The sequence below is a fragment of the Chiloscyllium punctatum genome, chromosome 5, assembly GCF_047496795.1.
Source record: "Chiloscyllium punctatum isolate Juve2018m chromosome 5, sChiPun1.3, whole genome shotgun sequence".
Taxonomy (NCBI): Eukaryota; Metazoa; Chordata; class Chondrichthyes; order Orectolobiformes; family Hemiscylliidae; genus Chiloscyllium; species Chiloscyllium punctatum.
The window spans coordinates 263252-290592 of record NC_092743.1 but is presented as its reverse complement, the minus strand read 5'-3'; the positions used below and the strand labels follow the sequence as shown (position 1 = coordinate 290592).

The following is a 27341-nucleotide window of genomic DNA, read 5'->3' as shown; positions in this document are numbered from 1 at the left end:
GATTTACCAAGATGTTGCCTGGTCTGGAGGGAAGGTCTTATGTGGAAAGACTGAGAGACTTGGGTCTGTTCTCATTGGAAAGAAGAAGGCTAAGAGGGGATTTGATAGAGACATACAAGATGATCAGAGGATTAGATAGGGTAGACATTGAAAGACTTTTTCCTAGGATGAATACGTCAGCATGTATGAGTGGGCATAACTACAAATTGAGGGGTGATAGATTTAAGACAGATGTCAGATGCAGGTTCTTTAGTCAGAGAGTGATAAGGGCGTGGAATACCCAACCTGCTAATGTAGTCAACTCAGCCACATTAGGGAGATTGAAACAATCCTTGGATAAGCACATGGATGATTTTGGGATAGTGTGGTGGGGTGAGCTGAGAATAGTTCACAGGTCGGCGCAACATCAAGGGCCGAAGGGCCTTCTGCGCTGTATTGTTCTATGTTCTATGTTCATGGCATTGGATTCACAATTAAGACCCCGAATCAGTTGTCTCATGAAGGTTGCCTGAAGCTCACCACCAACCAGATGGTTACAGTCAGGAGTGAATATGGCCCAAGTAATTGGAGGAGGAAATAAAGGAATCCATGAAGCCTGCTCTGTATTCAGTTAGATCACAGTGATCTCACTATTACACATTTCCTATTCTTGATAATCTCTATCATATTGCTTATTTAATGTTGGCCTCTCTCTGTGCACCTCCTCTGTAGCTATAACACTGTATTCCCTGCTCTATTCTACTGCCCTAATGCACTGATCTGCCTGTACTGCTCACAAAACAAAAGCTTTCACTGTACCTAGGTACATGTGACAATAATAAATCAAATCAAATGAGGAATCCATCTAGTTATTCCTTAATAACATTTAAGTACTTGTCTTCTGTTTGCACTGTCTGTTGAGACAGAGTTCAAAGGTTAATGATGCTTTGTAGTAAAGCTATCCTCCTTTTCCCTGCCTAAACTTGGCAACCCCTTATTTTGGAATAGAGAGCCTTAGTTCTGGATTCTTCCACGGGAGAAAACATCCTTTCCACATGCACCACCCAGGATCTTGTATGTTTCAGATAAGTCACCTCTTACTCTTCTAAACTAATCGATGCAAGTCTATAATACAAAGCAAAGAACTGTGGATGCTAGAAATCTGAACCAAAAACAGAGATTGCTGGAGAAAACAAGAAAGCAGAGTTAATGTTTAGAGTCCAGTGACCATTCTTAAGGATACAACTTCAGTATGTCCAGGCTTTTAAGTTTCAGGTATTAAGGAGGACAAAACTGTAAACAACACTCTCGATGTGGTCTCACCCCCACGTAGCTGAACTACCATCTCCTTCCTTCTTCATTCAATTCCTCTTATGACAAATTTCTATTATCTTTCCTAATCACACGAAGTACCCACAGACTAACCTTCATGCACAAGTATACCCAGATCCCTCTGCATCCCAGAGCTCTGTCATCTCAGCATTCACATAACCTGTTTTTAAAAACATTCTTCCTGCTAAATGGACAACTTCACATTTTCATACAGCATACTCTATTGCCAGATCTTTGCCTACTCATGGAACCTAGCTAAACCCCTTAATGGCATCTTTATGTCCTCTTCATCACTTACTTTATTATCTTTTTTCCAGTCAGTCTAATGCATGTCATTGGAAAAATACTAGAATCCATTATTAAGGAAGAAATCAAAGAACATTTGTAAAAGTTTAATATCATCAGATAGAGTCAACATGGTTTTGTGAAAGGGATAAATTTGCTGGCATTGAGGATATAACAAGCAGAGTTGGTAACAGAGAGCAGTGTTTGAGCTATAAGGCTCAGCTGGATAATCTGTGAGGCTTTTTACTGGAGTGTAGGAGGTTGAGGGGTGACCTTCTAGAAGTTTATAAAATCATGAAGGGGCACAGAGGAGATGAATAATAAAGGTCTTTTTCCTAAGGTTGAGTGTTCAAAACTAGAGTGCATAATTTTAGGGAGAGAGGACAAAGGGACCTGAGGGGCAACCTTTTCACACAGAGGGCGGGTGCACACATGGAATGAGCTTTTGCAGGAAGTGGTAGATGCAGTGACAGTTACAACACTTAAAAGACATTTGGACAAGTGGTTGAATCAAAAAGATTTAGAGGGATATTCAGGGTGGTTAAGAAGGCATTTAGCGTACTTTCCTTCATTGCTCAGGCCTTTGAGTATAGGAGTTGGGACGTCAAGTTGAAATTGTACAGACATTGATGATACAGCCATTGGTGAAGCCTCTTCTGGAGTTCTGTGTGCAGTTCTGCTCACCCTATTATAGGAAAATATTATTAATTTGGTGACAATTCAGAAAAGGTTTACCAGGATGTTGATGGGAATGGAGGGTTTGAGTTCAAAACCTCGGCTTGTTCAGCTGGGACCTCTTCCACTCGAGCAGAGGAGGGTGAGGAGTGATCTTATGGAGGTTTATAATATTATACGGAGTATAGATAAGGTCTTTTCCTTAAGGTGAATGAGTTCAAAACTAGGGGCGTATTTTTAAGGTGAGAGGAGAAAGTTTTAAAAAGGACATGAGGGACAACTGTTTCACACAGAGAGTGGTTTGTGTGTGGAATGAGCTGCCAGAGGAAGTGGTGGACGCAGGTATGTTTAAAAGACATTGGGATGAGTTCATGACGAGGAAAGGTTTAGAGAGATATAGGCCAAATGCAGGTAGGTGGGATGACTTTAATTTGGGAACATGTTCAGCATGGATTAGTTGGACTGAAGGGTCTGTTTCCACACTGTATGACTCTCTGAATGTAAATGGGGTAGGGCCAGTGGGGACCAGCAGAGTGGGGGACCATTTGAGAAATAGTGATCATAACAAAATGGGGTTCAAAATTATGTTGGAAAATGATTAAAATCAATGATGGTGCTACGTGGCAGGTTGTTTAACACATTAGAATTGTTTGGTGTCTACAGATGGGCATTTCTCAGACTGAGGATGAGTTGAAAATGGTATTCCCCAGAGACCCTTGCTTTTTCTGATTTATATAAACAATTTGGAGTCCAGTGCTGAGAGAAAAATCTCTAAATGTGCAGATGATACTAAGTTAGGGAGAATAGTGAATTATGAAGGTGACAATGAGTGACTTCAGAGGGATATCGACAAGTTGGCAAAATCAGCAGATACCTGGCTGATCAATTTCAATGCAGAGAAATGAGAGGGAATGCATTTTGGTGGAAGAAACACAAAGACAATACAGGCCTCAATGGTACAACTGAGGGGAGTTCAGGAGCAGTGGGATCTCAGGATTCATGTTTATAACTCCCTGAAGGTAGCTCGGCAAGTTGAAACAATTGTTAAGGTGGCTTAAAGGGTAATTGGACTTATAAATAAAGGCATAGAGTATAACAGCAAGGAAATGATGTTACACCTCAACATATCATTGATCAGACCACATTTGGAGAATTGTGTTCAGTTCTGAGCACCGTGTTTATGGAAAGCTACAGTCCTGGAGAGAGTTCAAAGAGATTTACTAAAATGCTACCAGGAATGAGGGATTTGAGATGTAAGTAAAGATTAAAGAGATTGGGTTATTCTTCTTGAAAGAAGATTAACAGGTGCCCATATTAGAGTGTTTAAAATTATGAACAATTTTGACAAGGTAAAGAAGGATATTCTGTTTCCATTACTTGGTATGTCAGTAACTGGGGGCCACAACATCAAGACTATCAGCAAGAGAGCTCGGAGTGAGATGAGGTGAAACTTCTTTACTCAGAGAGTTGTTAGGATTTGGAATGTGCTCCCTGGGAGAGTGTGGGAGGCTGATTCCGTGTTCAAAAGAGAGCTGGATATATATTTGGAAGGAGCACAGCAGGTCAGGCAGCATCCGAGGAGCAGGAGAATTGATATTTCAGGCAGGAGCCCTTCATCAGGAATTCCTGTCCGAAATGTTGATTCTGCTGCCTGACCTGCTGTGCTTTTCCAGCACCACACACTCTCGATTCTGATCTCCAACATCTGCAGTCTTCACTTTCTCCATACATTTGGACGGGATGAAGTTAGCGGGATATGGAGATAGAGCTGGATCGTGGGGCTAGCTGGGTAGCTCTTTCAGGAACTGGTACAGACATGATTAGCCAAATAACCTCCTCCTGTATCCTATGATTTCTATTGATTTATCCTTTAATTGAATTTTCCAATTTGTCAGCTCTGCTTCTATATCCTCATAAATCCCCTCATTTATGTTTAAGAAAACAGTCTCAGATCCATGCCACTCTCTCTCAAACTGAAAAGAAAATTCAAAACTGTTATAATCGCTGCAATCTAGAGGCTCCTTCACGTTAAGATTATAAAGTTCCTCGAGATCTGGTACAGCCTGTTCTCTGGGCAGCACCAGAACATGCTGAAAATCTATCCTGAAAACATTGCATGAATTCACTACTCAGGTACATTTACCCATTTTCCTTTTCCAGTCACATTTTCAGTTCATTCCTGGGATGTGGGTGTTGCTGGCTGGGTCAACATTTACTGTCCATCCCTAGTTGCCCCTTGAGAAGGTGGGGGTGAGCTCCCTTCTTGAACCGCTGCAGTCCGTGTGCTGTAGGTAGACCCACAATGACATTAGATTGTGGCATATTTCCGAGTTAGGATGGTGATGGGCTTGGAGGGGAACCTTCAGGGGGTGGTATTCCCATGTATCCGCTGTCCTTGTCCTTCTAGATGGAAGTGGTCGTGGGTTTGGAAGGTGCTGTCTGAGGATCTTTGGTGAATTTTCTCAGTCCATCTTGTAGATAGTACACACTGCTGTTATGAGCATCGGTGGTGGAGGGAGGGGATGTTTATCATTTATTATTTAGAATCTAGAAGTTGGTGGAGTGGTGGGGTCAGCCCTGAACAATGGCCTGTATTGTCTGTATTGCTGGGCTGGTTGTGTTGTTTTCACTGGACTCTGGCGATTGTCGATGGGAAGTTGCAGTGTCTTGTTTGAGCACACTAACTGATATAGTCCTGAAACTGCAGCAACAGATAGTTCTTCAGGAAGGTTGGCAGTGGGAGTTGAGGGATTCGTTCCTGGCAATGCCCTTCAAAGTGTCTACGAATGGCACATCGGGCCAAATGCTGCAGTGAACGTGGGGTCTGGGAAAGTGCAAACAGGGACTCATAGAAATCCTGGTGTTCCTGGAAGACAAATGACACACAATGTCAGGACGCTGGCCTGCTGCGCCTGTATTTACAGCTCACACAATCCCTCACACACCAACCATTCTATCAATCCCAAACTATATCCCCACCCTTCCAGCCAAGAGCACAAAAACTGGCCATTCACCATGGCTGGGATCTTGCTGTGTGCCAACTGGGGGCTGCATTTCCTACCTCGCAGCAATTGCCACTTTTTTTGAGAAGTATTTTATGATTTGCCAAGTCATAGAGTCGTGAGATTGGGAAGGATGTTATGGGAAAAGAAGAGTTGACTTCTTTCATGACCATCCTCTATTTTTAGCTCCCAATTCTAGGCCCAGCCAAATGATCCTAAGATGGACAGTGAACAAATCCCGAAACCTGGGATTAGGAGATGCCAGGCATATGGTCAAGACAGGACTGAGCTCCCATGCCTGTTTTGTGAGATTTACCCATTGGAGGCTGCAGAGGGAGCTCAGTAGGTTGACCAGCCCACAGCATGCCGCGTGTGGAGGGTTATTCTCATACCTGAAGGATTGTGGGCCTCCAAATCCATTCCATTAGCGGCTGCTTCTACTACAGCTGGCCAAGGGGAACTGATTTGCCCAATTACACAGTCGCACAAATCCCTAGATAACGTGGTGTTGACAACTGGTCAAGGAGTTTCTGATCTGCCTGGAGCCTTCGCTGACGGTGCTGAGACATTTCAATAGACAATAGACAACAGACAATAGGTGCAGGAGTAGGCCATTCAGCCCTTCGAGCCTGCACCACCGTTCATTATGATCATGGCTGATCATCCTTAATCAGTATCCTGTTCCTGCCTTATCTCCATAACCCTTGATTCCACTATCTTTGAGGGCTCTATCCAACTCTTTCTTAAATGAATCCAGAGACTGGGCCTCCACTGCCCTCTGGGGCAGAGCATTCCACACAGCCACCACTCTCTGGGTGAAGAAGTTTCTCCTCATCTCTGTCCTAAATGGTCTACCCTGTATTTTTAAGCTGTGTCCTCTGGTTCGGCACTCACCCATCAGCTGAAACATGTTTCCTGCCTCCAGAGTGTCCAATCCTTTAATAATCTTATATGTCTCAATCAGATCCCCTCTCAGTCTTCTAAACTCAAGGGTATACAAGCCCAGAACTCCAGTCTTTCAGTGTAAGGTAATCCCACCATTCCAGGAATTGACCTCGTGAACTTATGCTACACTCCCTCAATAGCCAGACTGTCTTTCCTCAAATTTGGAGACCAGAACTGCACAAAATATTCCAGGTGTGGTCTCACCAGGGCCCTGTACAGCTGCAGAAGAACCTCTTTGCTTCTATACTCAATCCCTCTTGTTATGAAGGCCAGCATGCTATTAGCCTTCTTCACTACCTGCTGTATCTGCATGCTTACCTTCATTGACTGGTGTACAAGAACACCCAGATCTCTTTGTACTGCCCCTTTACCTAAATTGATTCCATTGAGGTAGTAATCTGCCTTCCTGTTCTTGCCACCAAAGTGGATAACCACACATTCATCCACATTAAACTGCATCTGTCATGCATCTGCCCACTCACCTAACCTGTCCAGGTCACCCTGTAATCTCCTAACATCCTCCTCACATTTCACCCTGCCACCCAGCTTAGTATCATCAGCAAATTTGCTAATGTTATTACTAATACCATCTCCTATATCATTAACATATATTGTAAAAAGCTGAAGTCCCAGTACTGATCCCTGTGGTACCCCACTGGTCACTGCCTGCCATTCCGAAATGGAGCCGTTTATCACCACTCTTTGTTTCCTATCAGCCAACCAATTTTCAATCCAAGTTAGTACTTTGCCCCCAATACCATGCGCCCTAATTTTGCTGACTACCCTCCTATGTGGGACTTTATCAAAAGCTTTCTGAAAGTCCAGGTACACGACATCTACTGGATCTCCCTCGTCCATCTTCAGTGTTACATCCTCAAAATATTCCAGAAGATTAGTCAAGCATGATTTCCCCTTCATAAATCCATGCTGACTCTGACCTATCCTGTTACTACTATCCAGCTGTGTCATAATTTCATCCTTTATAATAGACTCCAGCATCTTTCCAACCACTGAGGTCAGACTAACTGGTCTATAATTTCCTGCTTTCTCTCTCCCACCTTTCTTAAAAAGTGATACAACATTAGCCACCCTCCAATCCGCAGGAACTGATCCCGAATCTATCGAACTCTGGAAAATAATCACCAATGCATCCACGATTTCTCGAGCCACCTCCTTCAGTACCCTGGGATGTAGACCATCAGGCCCCGGGGACTTACCAACCTTCAGACCTAACAGTCTCTCCAACACCAAATTCTGGCAAATATAAATTCCCTTCAGTTCAGGTCCTTCAGCCACTGTTACCTCAGGGAGATTGTTTGTGTCTTCCCCAGTGAACACAGATCTGAAGTACCAATTCAATTCTTCTGCCATTTCTTTGTTCCCCATAATATATTCCCCTGTTTCTGTCTTCATTGTGTTCAAGGCACTATCTCAGTGACTGAGATAGTTATTGCATCAGGAGCTGGTGGTCATCATGCAGTGACCCCTGGGCTGGGCCCCATGATTATAAAGAGGGTTCCTGAATGAGGCATCTTTACTGGGTGCAATGTTAGAGAGGCTGGAGCTGGGCACTGTCCCTGAGCTATCCCTCACTGACCCCTGGGCTGCAGCTCCTACCTGAAGCACCTTTAACGGCACAGACTCCACCCAATCATCTGTCACCTTCAGCCGATCGTAAACGTTCACGAGAACCTCGATTGTTCGCGGAGACTGGCAGCAGAACCTCAGCACCTGGAACATGCAGAGAGTGCGGTCAGAGCTGCTGGAACCAGCAAAGAATGCGGTCAGAGCTGCTGGGACCAGCAGACAGTGCAGTCAGAGCTGCTGGAACCAGCAAAGAATGCGGTCAGAGCTGCTGGAACCAGCAGAGAGTGCAGTCAGAGCTGCTGGAACCAGCAGAGAGTGCTGAGGGGTGGGGGACAGGGATAGAGGAGCCTTGGGCAGGATGGGGTGATGTGGGGTGGGGGGGGGGGGGGGGTGCAAGAAAAGAGAGAATGAGGTATGAGGAGAGAGGAGTGGTGTATGGAATGAGATGGGGGAACTGGGGTTGGGGGGACGTGGTTTGAGCATCCAGGGTCAGGGGCATGGGTTCACAGAGAGAAGGGGAGAGATGGGAGATGAGCGTAAAGGGATGAGGAAACAAGTGAGACAATAAGGCATGGCAGAAACAGGCCATTCCATCCATCATCACAGCTCCACGGTTCAATGGGATCATGGTTGACACCTGCCTTTTCCTGATAACCCTCAATTCCCTCCCTTTTTAAAAATCTCTTTCTCTCTCTCTCAGCCTGGAATATCCTGAATGCCCAGGTTGCGCCTCATCACTGTCTGAAACAGACCCCTTTTTTCTGAGAGATGACCCTCAGATCTCTCCCACAACAGGAACAGCCTCTCCACAGCCACTCTGTCATGGGCCTGGAAAATCACCCATCATTCTTCCACATTCTGAAGACTGAAGGTCCAACTTAGTCAACCTCTCCTTATAGGACAGTCCCTCCATCCCTGGGATCAGCCAAGTGAGCCTTCGTGGAGCTGCATCCAATTCCAGGACAGCCATCCTCAGGAAAGGGATAAAGAGGGTTATGGATCCAGACTGGGATTAAGGGACAGCCACAGTCTTGAGCTTCAATGAGTGGAAAGGGGAGTTACACTTTACCTTCATGAAACTCAGAAAGGAAACTGTACCTAGGTCGAGTCCTTACAGTTTGAGAAGGCTGAAGGCAACTGTGGATGTGTGTGTAAGGGTGTGTGGGTGTGGGTGTAAGGGTGTGTGGGTGTTGGTGTAAGGGTGTGTGGGTGTGGGTGTAAGGGTGTGTGGGTGTTGGTGTAAGGGTGTGTGGGTGTTGGTGTAAGGGAGGGTGGGTGTTGGTGTAAGGGTGTGTGGGTGTTGGTGTAAGGGTGTGTGGGTGTTGGTGTAAGGGTGTCTGGGTGTTGGTGTAAGGGAATGTGGGTGTTGGTGTAAGGGTGTGTGGGTGTTGGTATAAGGGTGTCTGGGTGTTGGTGTAAGGGAGTGTGGGTGTTGGTGTAAGGGTGTGTGGGTGTTGGTGTATGGGTGTGTGGATGTGGGTGTTAAGGGTGTGTGGATGTGGGTGTAAGGGTGTGTGGGTGTTGGTGTAAGGGTGTGTGGTGTTGGTGTAAGGATGTGTGGGTGTGTATGTAAGGGTGTGTGGGTGTTGGTGTAAGGGTGTGTGGGTGTTGATATAAGGGTGTGTGGGTGTTGGTGTATGGGTGTGTGGATGTGGGTGTTAAGGGTGTCTGGGTGTTGGTGTAAGGGTGTGTGGGTGTTGGTGTAAGGGTGTGTCGGTGTTGGTGTAAGGGTGTGTGGGTGTTGGTGTATGGGTGTGTGGATGTGGGTGTTAAGGGTGTGTGGATGTGGGTGTTAGGGTGTGTGGGTGTTGGTGTAAGTGTGTGTGGGTGTTGGTGTAAGGGTGTGTGGGTGTTGATGTAAGGGTGTGTGGGTGTTGGTGTAAGGGTGTGTGGGTGTTGGTGTAAGTGTGTGTGGGTGTTGATGTAAGGGTGTGTGGATGTGGGTGTAAGGGTGTGTGGGTGTTGGTGTAAGGGTGTGTGGGTGTTGGTGTAAGGGTGTGTGGATGTGGGTGTTAAGGATGTGTGGATGTGGGTGTTAGGGTGTGTGGGTGTTGGTGTAAGTGTGTGTGGGTGTTGGTGTAAGGGTGTGTGGGTGTTGGTGTAAGTGTGTGTGGGTGTTGATGTAAGGGTGTGTGGGTGTTGGTGTAAGGGTGTGTGGGTGTTGGTGTAAGGTTGTGTGGGTGTTGGTGTAAGTGTGTGTGGGTGTTGGTGTAAGGGTGTGGGTGTTGGTGTAAGGTTGTGTGGGTGTTGATGTAAGGGTGTGTGGGTGTTGGTGTAAGGGTGCGTGGGTGTTGGTGTAAGGTTGTCTGGGTGTTGGTGTAAGGTTGTCTGGGTGTTGGTGTAAGGGTGTGTGGGTGTTGATGTAGGGGTGTGTGGGTGTTGGTGTAAGGGTGTGTGGGTGTTTGTGTAAGGGTGTGTGGGTGTTGGTGTAAGGGTGTGTGGGTGTTGATGTAAGGGTGTGTGGGTGTTGGTGTAAGGGTGTGTGGGTGTTGATGTAAGGGTGTGTGGGTGTTGATGTAAGGGTGTGTGGGTGTTGGTGTAAGGGTGTCTGGGTGTTGGTGTAAGGTTGTCTGGGTGTTGGTGTAAGGTTGTCTGGGTGTTGGTGTAAGGGTGTGTGGGTGTTGATGTAGGGGTGTGTGGGTGTTGGTGTAAGGGTGTGTGGGTGTTTGTGTAAGGGTGCGTGGGTGTTGGTGTAAGGGTGTGTGGATGTTGATGTAAGGTTGTGTGGGTGTTGGTGTAAGGGTGTGTGGGTGTTGGTGTAAGGGTGTGTGGGTGTTGATGTAGGGGTGTGTGGGTGTTGGTGTAAGGGTGTGTGGGTGTTGGTGTTAGGGTGTGTGGGTGTTGGTGTAAGGGTGTGTGGGTGTTGATGTAAGGGTGTGTGGGTGTTGGTGTATGGGTGTGTGGATGTGGGTGTTAAGGGTGTGTGGATGTGGGTGTAAGGGTGTGTGGGTGTTGGTGTAAGTGTGTGTGGGTGTTGGTGTAAGGGTGTGTTGGTGTTGGTGTTAGTGTTGGTGTAAGGGTCTATGGGTGTTGGTGTAAGGGTCTGATGGTGTTGGTGTCAGGGTCTGTGGGTGTTGGTGTAAGGGTGTGTGGGTGTTGGTGTAAGGGCATGTGGGTGTTGGTGTATGGGTCTATGGGTATAAATGTGTGAATGTTGGTGTAAGTGTGTGTTGGTGTTGGTGTAAGGGTCTATGGGTGTTGGTGTAAGGGCGTGTGGGTGTTGGTGTAAGGGTCTGAGTGTGTCAGTGTAAGGATGTGCGGGTGTTGGCGTAAAGGTCTGTGTGAGAATGTGTGTCGGGAAAGAGCAGGTAGGGAGTTTATTTCTGAGTTTTGTGGACCAAGAGGTTCAGCTGAGCATGACTCAGATCAGATAGGAACTTGCAGTTAACAATGTGGTGCAGGAGGCGGGGTAATGGGTTAACAAGTTGGAAAAGCAGTCATTATGTAGAGCCATTTAACAATATTGGAAACATTCAGTATATGAGGTTAGTTTAACAAAGTGAAAAGTATTCATTGTGTGAAGTCAGTTATTCACCTTGTAACAGCAGATGGTTTAATCTTTACTATTGACGCTCACTGATTATAACAGTCACCCAATTAATATGTATGTTGCCATATCTGGATGCTCCTCCCTGTAACATGACTATATCGTTCATTAAAAAACTGCTGTTTGAGAGGAGACCGTGAACGCGTGTCTCTGTGCACATGGGTGATCGTTCTCTCTCTGTCCAGGGCCCAGAATAAAGATGAAGGAGGTAAAACCATACGGTGTTTCTGAGTGTTTTGCTTCGACTGATTTGGGGAAATGAGACAACAATATGTGGGTGTTAGTGTAAGAGACTGTGGGTGTTGGTGTCAGGGTCTGTGGGTGAGATGGAAACAGATGAATCTGAGAACCAGGGGTTTGAATCGAATCAGGGAATGATACAGAACCAGGGACATTCTCAACTGGCTGTGCACTTGCTGAGTCCTAGATTCATTGAATCCCCACAGTGTGGAAGCAGGCCATTCAGCCTATCGGGTTCACACTGACCCTCTGAAGAACATCCCACTCGGACTCACTCCCCCTCCTACCCTGTAATGCTACATTTCCCATGCTGAATCCAACTCACCTGAATGTCTTTGGACTGTGACAGGAAACTGGAGCACCCGGAGCAAACCCACACAGACACTGGGAGAATGTGCAAACTCCACCCAGTCACCCAAGGATGGAATCAAATGCAGGTGCCTGGTGCTGTGAGGCAGGAGAGCTAACCACTGAGGCACTGTGCCCAATTCCTATTTTACCCAATGTACCCACGGCCCCTGCTCTTTCCCAGAGCCCTGTGTAATTTTTAAATCCACATGATTATCCCAAGGTCCCCATGTGAACATTCTTTTTGTAGCGACTGTTTTCACCCCTTGTTAGTTTATTTGTCTGTCCACGGTATATGGGCCAAAAGTGATGGATAGATTGCAATAAATCTCAGCACACAGACAGGCTCTCTGGGAGAACGGATTCGATTTGATGATTGTTTTGAGACAATCCCCATAACACTCCAACAATCAATACAGTTCAAAACAAATAATCAGCAACATCTCTTTTAAAAAGAAACAAACAACTTCCCCATCTTCCAAAAATCGTGGATCCTTTAGAAAATTCCAGGATCCAGATCTACATTATCATCAAATCGAATCCGTTCTCCCAGAGAGCCTGTCTGTGTGCTGAGATTTATTGCAATCTATCCATCACTTTTGGCCCATATACTGTGGACAGACAAATAAACTAACAAGGGGTGAAAACAGTCGCTACAAAAAGAACATCCACATGGGGACCTTGGGATAATCATGTGGATTTAAAAATTGACATGTGAGCAGACTTTCGGAGCAGGTGGTTGAACAATGGCTTCAGACCTCCTTAGTGATCTCCTCAGATAGAAGGCCTTATCTTTTACAGTTTGGGAGTTACAGAGCACCAACCAGAGGGAAGGAGCAGGTGGGTACTTTACGGTCATGTTGAGGAAACCCCGATATGACTCCATTGGGGGTGAAGCTGCCCCCTCTGAATCTCTGATTCTGTCTCCCGGGAAAGGGATGTTCATCCACACCTTACGCCCACTTAAACAGAGCAATAAAGGAGCAGCAGTGAAAGTATTAACTCACCTTTGGAATAGCACCTGGCCAGATCCGGATGGATCCATAGTTTAAAAGGGATCGGACGGTGCGTTCGGGTTCATGTTCTAACTTGTAAGCGACAGCCTGTAGGGCTTTGTGCATTGGGGCGTTTCCCCCGTAGTCCATACGGTTAACATCAATTCCTTGGCTCAGGAGCAGGTCCACCATCCTGTAGTTGACTGTGCGACAGGCCAAGTGCAGTGCTGATTGCTTCTCTTCATCCAGTGCCTCCACACTGGCCCCATGCTCAATCAGATAGTGACAGACTCGGAAATACCTGTCAGCATCCTCACTGCTGTGGGACTGGGCACATACACAGTGCAGTGGGCTCTGCTCACTCTCATTCAGCCTGTTCACAGATGCTCCGTGACGAAGGTACAACTGGACATGACCCTCCAAAGCGAACCTGGCTGCAATGTGCAGAGCTGTGTCGCCCTTGTCCTCTGTGCGACTGTTCACGTTACACCCAAACCTCAGCAACAGCTCCACACACCTGTCAACCACACAGATGATGGCAGCCCCGCGGGTAAATCCGGCTCCAACACCACCTCCCGCAATTCCCACCGCTCCCAACATCCCCCACCCCCACCCAGCCCTCAACCCCACCCACAATCCCCTCCACACCCCCTAACCACCATCCCCCACATCCACCCTAACCCCCATCACCACCCCCTCCCACAATCCCCAACCCCCCCACCCCCACACCCACTACAATCCCCACTCCCCCACCCCCCCCACACCCACCCACAACCCCCACTCCCCCCCACCCCCACCCACAACCCCCACTCCCCCACATCCACCCTAACCCCCATCACCACCCCCTCCCACAATCCCCAACCCCCCCACCCCCACACCCACTACAACCCCCACTCCCCCCCACCCCCACCCACAACCCCCAACCCCCCACATCCACCCTAACCCCCATCACCACCCCCTCCCACAATCCCCAAACCCCCACCCACAACCCCCACTCCCCCCCACCCCCACACCCACTACAATCCCCACTCCCCCACCCCCACACCCACCCACAATCCCCTCCACACCCCCTAACCACCACCCCCCACATCCACCCTAACCCCCATCACCAACCCCTCCCACAATCCCCACTCCCCCACCCCCACACCCACTACAATCCCCACTCCCCCACCCCCACACCCACCCACAATCCCCACTCCCCCACCCCCCCCACCCCCACCCACAACCCCCACTCCCCCACATCCACCCTAACCCCCATCACCACCCCCTCCCACAATCCCCAAACCCCCACCCACAACCCCCACTCCCCCCCACCCCCACCCACAACCCCCATCACCACCCCCACCTCCACACCCACCCACAATCCCCACTCCCCCACCCCCACCCACAATCCCCACTCCCCCACCCCCACCCACAACCCCCACTCCCCCCCACCCCCACCCACAACCCCCATCACCACCCCCACCCACACACTCACCCACAACCCCCAACCCTCCACCCCCACACCCACCCAAAATCCCCCCCCACTCCCACCCACAATCTCCACTCCCCCACCCCCCCACACCCACCCACAATCCCCACCCTCCCATCACCACCCCCAGCCATAATACCCCCACCTCCAGTAAAGACAGAAGCGACTGCCCCTCAAAGGGATTGTTCCACCAGGATGGCTGCAACAAATCATGGGGGAGGGGGGATTGTGGGTGGGGGGGGGGGGGAGGTGGTTGGGGGAGGTGATGGGGGTTAGGTGGTGGGTGTGGGGATTGTTGGTGGGGGAGGTGATGGGGGTTGGGTGGTGGGTGTGGTGATTGTGGGTGAGGGTGAGGGCGGTGATGGGGGTTGGGTGGTGGGTATGGGGATTGTGGGTGGGGGTGGGGGAGGTGGGGGAGGGTGGTGATGGGGGTTGGGTGGTGGGTGTGGAGATTGTGGGTGAGGCTGTGGGAGGTGGATGGGGGTGGAGATGAGGGTTGGGTGGTATGGCTGGGGTTTGTGGGTTTAGGCGGTGATGGGGTTTGGGTGATGGGTGTGAGGATTGTGGGTGGGGGTGGGGGTGGGGGTGGGGGAGGTGGTTGAGGGCTGTGATGGGGGTTGGGTGGTGGGGCTGGGGACTGTGGGTGGGGGTGGGGGAGTGGGTGGGGGTGGTGATGGGGGTTGGGTGGTGGGTATGGGGATTGTGGGTGGGGGTGAGGGAGTGGGTGGGGGTGGGGGTGGGGATTGTGGGTGGTGCTGGTGGAGTGGGTGGGGGTGGTGATGGGGGTTGGATGATGGGTGTGGGGATTGTGGGTGGGGGTGGGGGAGTAGATGGGGGTGGTGATGGGGGTTGGGTTGTGGGTGTGGGGATTGTGGGTGGGGGGTGAGGGAGTGGGTGGGGGTGGTGATGGGGGTTGGGTGATGGGTGTGGGGATTGTGGGTGGGGGCGGTGATGGGGGTTGGGTGGTGGGTGTGGGAATTGTGGGTGGGGGTGGGGGAGGTGGCTGGGGGTGGTGATGGGGGTTGGGTGGTGGGTGTGGGGATTGTGGGTGGGGGCGGTGATGGGGGTTGGGTGATTGGTGTGGGGATTGTGGGTGGGGGGTGAGGGAGTGGGTGGGGGTGGTGATGGGGGTTGGGTGGTGGGGGTGGGGATTGTGGGTGGGGGTGGGGGAGGTGGCTGGGGGTGGTGATGGGGGTTGGGTGGTGGGTGTGCTGCCCTCTTCTCTGATCATGTCTCTGCCCCCCCCCCCTCCTCCACCCACACGGGACCCTCAGCCCAACTGGCAGGACCAGAGGCAGGAACGGCCCAAGGGGCAGCAGGGAGTGTGCCCCACCAAAGGGGGTGGGGGTGGGGGGAATGGGGGGTGCAGGAGGTGGGCCGGGGTGGGGGAGCTCACAATGGGGTTGTTGGGGGTAGGGAAGGTGATGGGACCATCAAAGATAGTAGGGGAGAGTGTGGGTCAGGAAGGAGGATGGGGCAATGGGGGGAGAGAAGAGACTCTTGGTGGGGTGGGGGGGGGTATGGATGGGGGGGAGGATGAGAGAGCAGGGAGAGAGGGATGGGAACCGGGAAGTAGGGGGGGAGAGAAGGAGGGCAAGGGAGGATGTGTGTGTTGGGGAGGGGAGGGTGAGGGGGCTGAATTCCGGAGGCGGGGGGGTCTGGGGACTCTGTGGAGAGAGTGGCCTCTATTGGTCCATTGGTGATCGATCCAGTTGATCAGTGAGCCCAACGCCGGGGGTTTGATTGGTTGAAAGGACAACCTTCCTTATTTCCAGTGATTCCAGAGGGAACCATCTTTCCTCCTACCCCCCCGCACCCCCCTTCCCGCCCCCCCCCCCCCCCCCCGCACACCCCCCCTCCACGCACCCCCCCCCCCCCCCCCCCCCCCCCGCACCCCCGGTGAGGGTAGGGAGTTGGCAGATGGCTGACCTACCGGAGGGATTCCGGGGCGGTGCAGAGGTGGAGTGGGGTGTAGCCATCCTCGGAGATGGAGTTGGGGTTTGCTCCATATGTGAGCAGAAGGCGGGTACACTCACTCTGGGAATTCTCACAGGCTTCATGGAGAGCCGTCTTCCCTCCGGGGGCAAAGTCGACATCTGCCCCAGAGGTCAGCAGGTGCTGGAGGCACTTGTCATAGCCCCGGCTGGCTGTAATCTGCAAGGGGGTAATAAACTCCTGCTTGTAACACAACGACCAGATCCCTACGGGAACACAAGCAGTAACAAGGTCCTGGTCAGTCTCCTCCCTCAGACTGGAACCAACAATGACAGCAGCATCATCCCTGCGGCTTTACTTTCATCTTTGGGTTGAAGGGGTCACTGACATTCCTCACACATCCATAACTGCCCCTCAAGAAGCTGGTGCTGGATGAATCCTTTACCTGTGCTCATCCATTACTCACAGAGATTTCCAGGATACTCCCAGTATCCATTAGTTCAGCACCAAATCACCCCCGTTACATCTCTGGAGAAAACCAGAACACCGCACTGTCAGAGGGGTCAGTGCTGAGGGAGTGGGCACTGTCGGAGAGTCAGTGCTGAGGGAGTGGGCACTGTCGGAGAGTCAGTGCTGAGGGAGTGCCGCACTGTCGGAGGGTCAGTACTCTGGACCGTTCACAAGAAATACTAAAATTATGGGTAATGTTTGTTTTATCATCCTAAATGCAAGAAAAAATGCAGTGACAATGAATTTCAGATTGCCAGGTGGGCTCACTATATGGTGCTCTTTTCCTACATTCTCAGTGAAAAGTCTGGACCAATCAATGTCAACATGCCCGGTTTACATTTTCCACAATTCCTGCCAGAGAGAGAATGGGAGAGAGAGAGAGAGAGAGAGACACACACACACAGACCTGAATGTGACCTTGGTTATACAAGTCCTCTGTTACAGAGACATAGAGATATGTACAGCATGGAAACAGACCCATGGTCTGACATGATCCAACATGGTCCAAACTGTCCCAGATATCCCAACCTAATCTAGTCCCACCTGCCAGCACCCGGCCCATATCCCTCCAAACCCTTCCTATTCATATACCCATCCAAATGCCTCTTAAATGTTGCAATTGTACCAACCTCCACCACTTCCTCTGGCAGCTCATTCCATACACGTACCACCCTCTGTGTGAAAACATTGCCCCTTAGGTCTCTTTTATATTGTTCCCCTCTCACCCTAAACCTTTGTCCTCTAGTTCTGGACTCCCCTACCCTCGGGAAAAGACCTTGTCTATTTACCGTATCCGTGTCCCTCACAATTTTATAAACCTCTCCATCCTCTCAGCTTCCAACGTTCCAGGGAAAACAGCCCCAGCCTGTTCAGCCTCTCCCTATAGCTTAAATCCTCCAATCCTGGCAACATCCTTGTAAATCTTTTCTGAACCTTTTCAAGTTTCACAACATCCTTCTGATAAGAGGGAGACCAGAATTGCACACAGTATTCCAAAAGTTGCCTAATCAATGTTCTGTACAGCTGCAACATGACCCCTCAACTCCGAGACTCAATACTCTGACCAATAAAGGAAAGCATACCAAACACCTTCTTCACTATCCTATCTACCTGCGACTCCACTTTCAAGGAGCTATGAAGCTGCACTCCAAGGTCTCTTTGTTCAGCAACACTCCTTAGGACCTTACCATTATGTGTATAAGTCCTGCTAAGATTTGCTTTCCCAAAATGCAGCACCTCGCATTTATCTGAATTAAACTCCATCTGCCACTTCTCAGCCCATTGGCCCATCTGGTCCAGATCCTGTTGTAATCTGAGGTAACCCTCTTCACTGTCCACTACACCTCCAATTTTGGTGTCATCTGCAAACTTACTAACTGTACCTCTTATGCTGGCATCCAAATCATTTATGTAAATGACAAAAAGTAGAGGACACAGCACCGATCCTTGTGGCACTCCACTGGTCACAGGCCTCCAGTCTGAAGAACAACCCTCCACCACCACCCTCTGTCTTCTACCTTTGAGCCAGTTCTGTATCCAAATGGTTAGTTCTCCCTGTATTCCGTGTGATGGTGGTGTACAGGTTAGTTTCTTCCAGGGTCTCGTGGTAAATCTTTCTCCCTGAAGGTAGACCGTTGAAATGGGTTCTCACATCGACCTTTGTGGGAGCTTTCAGCTGCTGTGTGTCATTCAGGAACACTTCAGAAATATTTGTGTGTGTCAAAGCCTTTGGGGTCTCCTGCAGATGTGGATGTTTGAGACAGACAGATGTTTTAATTTGTGTGAGAATCATGGGGTTATGGGGAAACACAGGAAAGTGGGGTTGAGGATAATCAGATCAGCCATGTTCTCCGTGAATTGTGAAGCACACTTGGTGGGCTGCATGGCCTACTTGCTCCTATGTCCCATGGTCTTTAGTACGTGTGCAGCTTGTCTCACTCAGAAAGGTCAGAGCAGTGTCTTTTTGTGGAGCTGCACACACTTTCACCAAAACAGAACGATGACCAACACGCTTCGGGAGGTGCTCAGATAGTAACGGAGCTGGCAGGGACAAACTGGTCAGTGACCTTTCACAGGAATGGTTCAGCTCAGAGAGAGAGAGAGACAGAGAGAGAGAGAGAGAGAGTCCCTGATCTGAAACTGTAACTGTTTCTATTCACAGATACTGCCTGACATGCTGAACATTGCTGGCACCTCTTACTTTGTGCTGGATTTCCAGGGTCTGTGCTATTTAGCTTTTCTGAAGTGGACAGACGCTCACTATTTCCCAGCTCCCTGGCTCGCCTCGTTTCTAAAACCTCCCAATTTCACTTTCTGAGCAAAATCGCTCAGAGAGATTCCCAGCACCCAGAGATCCCAAATTCCTGATTCCTTCCTTACCCACGAGGGAACCCCAGTGAATCTTGTCAATGATGCATCCTGCTCCCACTGTCTTGTATTCCTCAGAACAGAGCTCCAGCAGAACCAGTATATTCATTTCCAAGTATTAATGTCATTAATTACTGGTTCGCCCCTCGAGTCCTCCACGACCACCCTCTCCACCGCCCCCCCCTTCCCCCCCCCCCCCCCCCCCCCCACCCCAGTCCCCTCACACAGGTCACTCACGTACTCAGAGCTCGGAGGTTGTATCTGTAATTCTTCCACTGCTCCACGTCGCTGGTGTCAAAGATCACATTGGGGTGAAGATTGCTTTGACCAGGGTCAGAAATCAGGAGGACCAGTGTCTCCTCATCACCTAACAACAGTGCCTGCCAGAACTCCCAGGCTGGCCCCTCTGCTTTCGAGGTGACAATAACATTGGACATAATGAAACCTTGCAGTAATGCCCCACGCTGAGACCCTCACCCTGGGGTCACACTGCACAGTGCCCCACAGACAGAGACCCTCACCCTGGGGTCACACTGCACAGTGCCCCACACAGAGAGACCCTCACCCTGGGGTCACACTGCACAGTGCCCACACAGAGAGACCCTCACCCTGGGGTCACACTGCACAGTGCCCCACAGACAGAGACCCTCACCCTGGGGTCACACTGCACAGTGCCCACACAGAGAGACCCTCACCCTGGGGTCACACTGCACAGTGCCCTACACAGAGAGACCCTCACCCTGGGGCCACACTGCACAGTGTCCCACAGACAGAGACCCTCACCCTGGGGTCACACTGCACAGTGTCCCACAGACAGAGACCCTCACCCTGGGGTCACACTGCACAGTGCCCTACACAGAGAGACCCTCACCCTGGGGTCACACTGCACAGTGCCCTACACAGAGAGACCCTCACCCTGGGGCCACACTGCACAGTGTCCCACAGACAGAGACCCTCACCCTGGGGTCACACTGCACAGTGTCCCACAGACAGAGACCCTCACCCTGGGGTCACACTGCACAGTGCCCTACACAGAGAGACCCTCACCCTGGGGTCACACTGCACAGTGCCCTACACAGAGAGACCCTCACCCTGGGGTCACACTGCACAGTGCCCCACAGACAGAGACCCTCACCCTGGGGTCACACTGCACAGTGCCCACACAGAGACCCTCACCCTGGGGTCACACTGCACAGTGTCCCACAGACAGAGACCCTCACCCTGGGATCACACTGCACAGTGCCCCACAGACAGAGACCCTCACCCTGGGGTCACACTGCACAGTGCCCACACAGAGACCCTCACCCTGGGGTCACACTGCACAGTGCCCCACCCAGAGAGACCCTCACCCTGGGGTCACACTGCACAGTGCCCCACAGACAGAGACCCTCACCCTGGGGTCACACTGCACAGTGCCCCACCCAGAGAGACCCTCACCCTGGGGTCACACTGCACAGTGCCCCACAGACAGAGACCCTCACCCTGGGGTCATACTACACAGTGCCCCACCCAGAGAGACCCTCACCCTGGGGTCACACTACACAGTGCCCCACCCAGAGAGACCCTCACCCTGGGGTCACACTGCACAGTGCCCCACACAGAGAGACCCTCACTCAGCTCCCGCTGTTGTAATACCAGGTCACTCTGAGCACCCCACCAGTATGTTTCCAACTTGCTCCCAAGGTTTCATGCAGCTCTTGAGCCTGTCTGATCTCGTCTGTTTACTGCTCCTGCCTGCCTCATGACTGTTCCTGGCGCAGTGTCAGACTGCAGTTTCAGTTTACAGCCTGGCATCTGTCAGACTCACCAACTCTCACAGGGGCCTCTTCCCATTCAATGCTTCTAAAATTGTCTTCAATTAATTCATTTGCTCTTGCTCACTCTCTGATGTAATCTGACATCAACCCAGAATCAGAACAGTAGGCCATTCTGCCCATTGTGTTTGTATTGGCTCTAGGAAGGAGTTTACCCACTGAATTTCCCCTTGCCTGCTCTATGGTCCTGGAAACATTTCCCTTTCAAGTTTTTTGCTAATTCCCTTTTGAAAATTCCAATTCACCTACCCTTTCAGACACCACATTCCAGATCACAACTCCTTGCCCTTTGTTCATTTCTCTAGCACCTTCATCTATTTCCCTCCAGTTACCCCTCCTCCTGCCACCACAAACAGCTGCTCCTCACTGACTCTACCAAAACCCCTCAGGACCAATTAAATCTCTCTCTTCTGCAGAGAACAGTCGCAGCTTGCCCAGTCTGTCAACATTCACTGCAGCTCCCCTCCATTCCCCGGAAACAGACCGTGAATTTCCAACACACTTTCTCCAAGATCTGAATATCCTTTCTCAGAATTGAATGTGGAGGCAGAGAAACACTCACGGGAGATCGTCTGGGTCCTGACTCTTGATGGGTACATGACAATGAGGCATGACACAAAATTCGGAAAAGACAGAATGGTTGGGTCTGTTAGTTAATGATGGCATTAGCCCAGCACAGACGGATGTTCTGAGCTCAGGAAACCAGAACATGGAAACAGTTTGAGGAGAAATCAGAATTGATAAAGGCAAGACGTCACCTGGGGGGGTGTGCAGTCCAGAACCCCAAACAGTAACCACACAGTGGGATGTACTATAAAGGAAGGAATAATAGGAGCTTTTCAGAAAGGGTCAGGAAATCACTGGATATTTTCATCTACATATAGACCGGAAAAGCCAGGTGGCAAAAGTATTTTAGAATAGGGAATCATCGAATACTTTTCGGATCGTGTCTTCGAACAGTGCATGGTGTACCCAACCAGAGAGCAGGCTACACATTGACTGGTATTGTGCAATGAGATAACTCGTGATCTCTGATATGGGCCAGGCCAGGGCCCCTCAAAACATTTCAAGAAAGTAGCCCAGACCCTAATGCAGATATTCCAGGAGGGATGCAGTTGGTTAAACCATGTAGTTTTAAACAAAACAGAATTTATTTGCAAGATTACTGAATGAAACACAAACAGAAGAGAACAGAATACCGAATAACTTTACTTATCTGAAAATCCAACAGGTTATCCCAACTTGATGATGCTGTTCCCAATATTTGCCAACAATCCCCATAAACACTCTCTGGCACAAAAGGTGAAATCAAACACAGGGACTTACAGGAGAGATATCAGAGAGAGAGAGAGAGAGAGAGGGAGAGAGAGAGAGAGAGGGAGAGAGAGAGAGAGAGAGGGAGAGAGAGAGAGAGAGAGAGAGAGAGTACCAGCATGGACCTGCTTCTGTGGGTCCAGCAGCTTTTCCCACACTACTGCCAAAACCAAACCAAACCAGAGAGAAGCTGAGCTGGGAGAACGGGCCACTCCCTTTCATTGTAAGAGGGTTTTTCAAAAACTTGTTAGCCTGTTGCCCTGAGGCAGTATCTGTTAGTGTTTATCAAATTGCCCCTAAAACCCTTCAAACTTAGACTTTTCAGAACCTGTGCCTTTTATGACCTCTCTGAAATGAAAACCATGGACAACATAACCTAGTTAAAGGAGCAGCTTTGTCTCAGCCTCTGAGACAGGGAGCCCCTATGTTGTAGTGGCTACAATGCAATTGAATTTTACATTCGGTTTGAGGGAGTGAGTCGTGGGTCCAAGACTGGTAGTTTGAAAATAAATAAAAGACAATTATCAAGGTACAAATACAGAGCTAACTAAAGTGATTTGACAAATTCGCTAAAGGGATAGGTCAAGAGATATGCATTGGCAGATATTTAATATATGCTTCAGAATGTACAGAATAGATACATTTCAACAAGAGAGAAAACAAGACCACTGAGGTGAGGAGCCACCATCTGGGTCCACTGAAAGAGTCAAAGTTAGTCAAGTTAAAAAAATTGTACATAATTTCTCAAAACGTTATGTGTATTTTCTTTAACTTTACTGGCTTTGACTTTTAGAATCATAGAGTCATAGAGATGTACAGCATGGAAACAGACCCTTCGGTCCAACCCGTCCATGCCGACCAGATATCCCAACCCAATCTAGTCCCACCTGCCAGCACCCGTCCCATATCCCTCCAAACCCTTCCTATTCATATAACCATCCAAATGCCTCTTAAATGTTGCAATTGTACCAGCCTCCACCACTTCCTCTGGCAGCTCATTCCATACACGTATCACCCTCTGCGTGAAAAAGTTGCCCTTTAGGTCTCTTTTATATCTTTCCCCTCTCACCCTAAACCAATGCCCTTTAGGTTAAATAAAACCTAAATAAAGAATGACAAATATATTAATAAGGAAAATGAAAACAGGAGAGGAAGCTGGAGAGAAACATAAAAACAGTTAGAAGAGTTTCTAGCAGATATTTTAAGACAAGCGTTAACAAAGTGAGTGTGAGAATTGATAGAAGAAAATAAAGGCAGTGAATTGAATAGGTAATTTGTGCTGGTCTCCTGTCTACAAGGTACAGTAACATCTCTGAAGTAGGTTTAGATTAGATTACTTACAGTGTGGAAACAGGCCCTTCGGCCCAACAAGTCCACACCGACCTGCCGAAGCGCAACACACCCATACCCCTACATTTACCCCTTACCTAACACTATGGGCAATTTACCATGGCCAATTCACCTGGCCTGCACATCTTTGGACTGTGGGAGGAAACCGGAGCACCCGGAGGAAACCCACGCAGACACGGGGAGAACGTGCAAACTCCACACAGTCAGTCGCTTGAGGCGGGAATTGAACCCGGGTCTCAGGCGCTGTGAGGCAGCAGTGCTAACCACTGTGCCACCCACAGGTGTAAATCAGGAAATGGAATGAACCCAGGAGAATGACATTCTCCAAGGAAATGAACCTGAGTATATTATTGGAATTGTGGCTGACAGATTGCCCCAGGTTCTGATGGACCTTGTTTGAGGATCGAAAAGGACTTGACCCTCAGACAGTGCTGCACTTACAGGTGAGCATGAGGTTCCCCACCCAAAGCACATTCTCTGTCTGTATTGCTCTCAGAACTGTCTCCCAAATGTTAAACCTAGAAACATAGAAGATAGGAGCATGAGGAGTCCATTCAGCCCTTCAAGCCTGCTGTGCCATTCATCACAATCATAACACAACACCAGGTTATAATCTAACAGCATTATTTGAAAGCACTAGCTTTTAGAGCACTGCTTCTTCATCAGGTACTAACGGGGCAGGATCATCGCACACAGAATTTATAGCATAAGATCATAGTGAATAAAACAATGCGATATATTGAACAAACCCAGATTGCTGTTAAGACTTTCATCTTTTAAATGGGTTGTAGGTTTCTGTTCATTAGTATGTAAATCCCAGAACTTCCTTCAAGTCACATTCCTGAGATAACTTAAAGTTTTATTTAAAAAAATGACATCTCAGCTGCAAATAGAACCCGTCTGACTCAAGGTTGGGATACAGACAGACTCTAACCTCCCATCTTTAATGCATTGTATGAGCTGAGCTGTCACTTTTTTATATAAAACCTTAAGTTATCTCAGGAATGTGATGTGAAGGAAGGTCTGGGATTTACATATTAACGAACAGAAACCTGCAGCCCATTCTAAAAGAAGAAAGTCTTAACAGCAATCTGGGTTTGTTCAACATATCACATCGTTTTATTCACTATGATCTTTTGCTATAAATTCTGAGTGCTATGACCCTGCCCCGTTAGATACCTGACAAGGGGGCAGCACTCCGAAAGCTAGTGCTTCCAAATAAATCTGTTGAACTTTAACTTGGTGTCGTGTGATTTTTAACTTTGTCCACCCCAGTCCAACACCGGCATCTCCACATTCACCATGATCATGGCTGAGCCTCCAACTCAACAGCCTAATCCTGCTTTCTCCCCATAACCTTCGACCCCATTTGCCCCCAAGTACTATATCTAGCTGCCTCTTGAATACATTCAATGTTTTGGCATCAGCTCCTTCCCGTGGTAATGAATTCCTCACGCTCACTACTGCAATGCCCTGTCTAGTCCTGTTAGAATTTTATAAATCTCTCTAAGATCCCCCTCATTCATCTGAACTCCAGTGAAAACAATCTCTCCTCATCCATCAGTGCCGCCATCCCTGGAATCAGCCTGGGAAACCCTCGCTACACTCCTGCAAGAGCAAGAGCATCCTTCCTCAGAAAAGGAGACCAAGACTCAACACAATATTTTAGGTGTGACCTCACCAAGGCTCTGTATAACTCCAACAACACATCCCTGTCCTGTACTCGAATCCTCTCGCAGTGAAGGCCAACATCCCATTTCCCTACTTTACTGTCTGCTGCACCTGTACGATTCCCTTCAGCAACTGGTGCCCAAGGACACCCAGCTCCCACTGCACACGCCCCTCACCCCATTTACAGCCATTCAGGTAGGAATCTGCTTTCTTGTTTTTGCTTCCAAAGTGAATAACCTCATATTTATCCAAATTTTACTGCATTTGCCATTGACTTGCCCACTCCCCCTCCCTGTCCAGATCATGCTGAAGGATCTCTACATCTCCGCCACAGTTCACCCTCCCACCCAACGTGGTATCAGCTGCAAACTTTGAGATGTTACACTTTGTTCCCACAACCAACTCATTAATATATAATTGTGTCAAATCTTAACTGTCATGGAAATAAAAACAAACACTTTGGATGCTGAAAATCTGTGTTTTTGATCACCTCTCTCTCTCTCTCTCTCTCTCTATCTCTCTCTCACTCTCTCTCTCCCCACCTCTTATTCCCCCCCCAGCACCGTCTCCATGTCCTCTATTCACTCCCCCACCCCTAACCCTGCCCTCAGTGTAAATGCCACCTTGTCCCACCTTTCATTTCTGATAAAGGCCCACTGTATTCAAAACATTAACTTTGTTTTTCTCTCTGCAGACATTGCCAGACTTGCTGAGTTTCTCCAGCACTGTTTCTGGTTCTGTTACTATCTGCCTTGTGTCTGGATTTGCCCAGACTGTCTTCCCGAAGTCCAGCACTTCCCTAGTCAGTTTGCAGCGATAGCAAACTCAGAAGGTACAGTCAGGTTGAATTACTGCAGTTTACCCAAATCCTGGGATCAGGAACAGCAGTAATTTCCCAACTTGCCTTTCACACAAACCACTGAAACCTCCCTTGAGTTTGTAAAAAACAACTACCATTCACTCAGAGACTCTGTCTCCTGTCTCTTGGCCATGTTCACCCCCCCCTCCCAACCTGAATACCTCAGTTGAGTGGATTGAAGCTGGGGTGGCACGGTGACTCAGTGGTCAGTGCTGCTGCCTCATAGTGCCAGGGACCTGGGTTCGATGCCAGCCTCAGGTGACTGTGTGGGATTCCTCCAGGTGCTCCTGTATCCTAACATGTGCAGGGTAAGTGGATTGGCTGTGGGAAGTACAGGGTTACAGGGCTAGCTTAGGTCTGGGTGGGATACTCTTCAGAGAGTTGGTATGGACTTGATGGACCGAGTGGCCTTCTTCCATACTGTTGGGATTCTATGATTCTTCTATGAAGAATGTGCAGGACATTGTCTGACAAAAGTCAGGTTCAATGCTGTGGGAGGTTCACGAGGCTGTGACTTTAACACAAGGCCCCTTCTGGTCTGTCAGCTGGAAATAAATAACTACTTTTCTGAAGGAAAGCAGAAGTTGCTGGAGAAACTCAGCAGGTCAGACAGCACCTGTGCAGAGAGAAACAGAATTAACGTTTGGGTCCAGTGACCCTTCCTCAAAACTGAAATGTTAAACCGCTCTCCCTCTGCCGTTGTCTACAGGACCTGCTGAGTTTCTCCAGCAACCTCCCACTCTTACCCGGTTTCTCGGAGTGCCACTTCAGGTCATGTCCCGAGGCCAGCAGCAGCAGATTCTGAGGCCACTTGTTGCCGAATAGTTGCCTCACTCTCTGGTTGTCTCCTGTGAACAGCGCGTTATGAACCAGTGGGTCCTTACACAGAAAGCCCGGTTCTGAACCCAGAGTGCCCGTCCCCCGGGGTTTGTAGCTCTCAGCTCGGGCCACACACATGCTCTGGTACTGCCTGCGGAACCTGTCCCTCTCCAGCGCCTCTCTCTCCAACTCCAGAGAGCGGAGAGACCAGGAGCTGAACACAAAACTGTGCCTGGACATATGGAACTGCTTGTCTCCTGCTCACACTGCTCTCTGACTGTCTGCTGGTGTCTGTC

General features: G+C 49.3%; 1 protein-coding gene across 2 annotated transcripts; it reads right to left on the bottom strand.

Annotated features, from left to right (window-relative positions):
• Positions 1 to 463: 463 nt before the first annotated feature.
• asb10 (ankyrin repeat and SOCS box containing 10) lies at positions 464 to 27341 on the bottom strand. Of its 2 annotated transcripts, none has more exons than XM_072569611.1 (5): positions 26973 to 27341; positions 16340 to 16607; positions 12948 to 13452; positions 7836 to 7949; positions 464 to 5137 (listed from the first exon to the last, which is right to left on the bottom strand). In XM_072569611.1, exons 1-5 carry the CDS (start codon positions 27283 to 27285, stop codon positions 4952 to 4954), a joined length of 1386 nt encoding a protein of 461 aa, XP_072425712.1. In that variant the 5' UTR covers positions 27286 to 27341; the 3' UTR covers positions 464 to 4951. The 2 variants fall into 2 exon arrangements, with proteins under 2 accessions (XP_072425712.1, XP_072425713.1); XM_072569612.1 differs by lacking the exon at positions 26973 to 27341 and adding an exon at positions 19460 to 19848.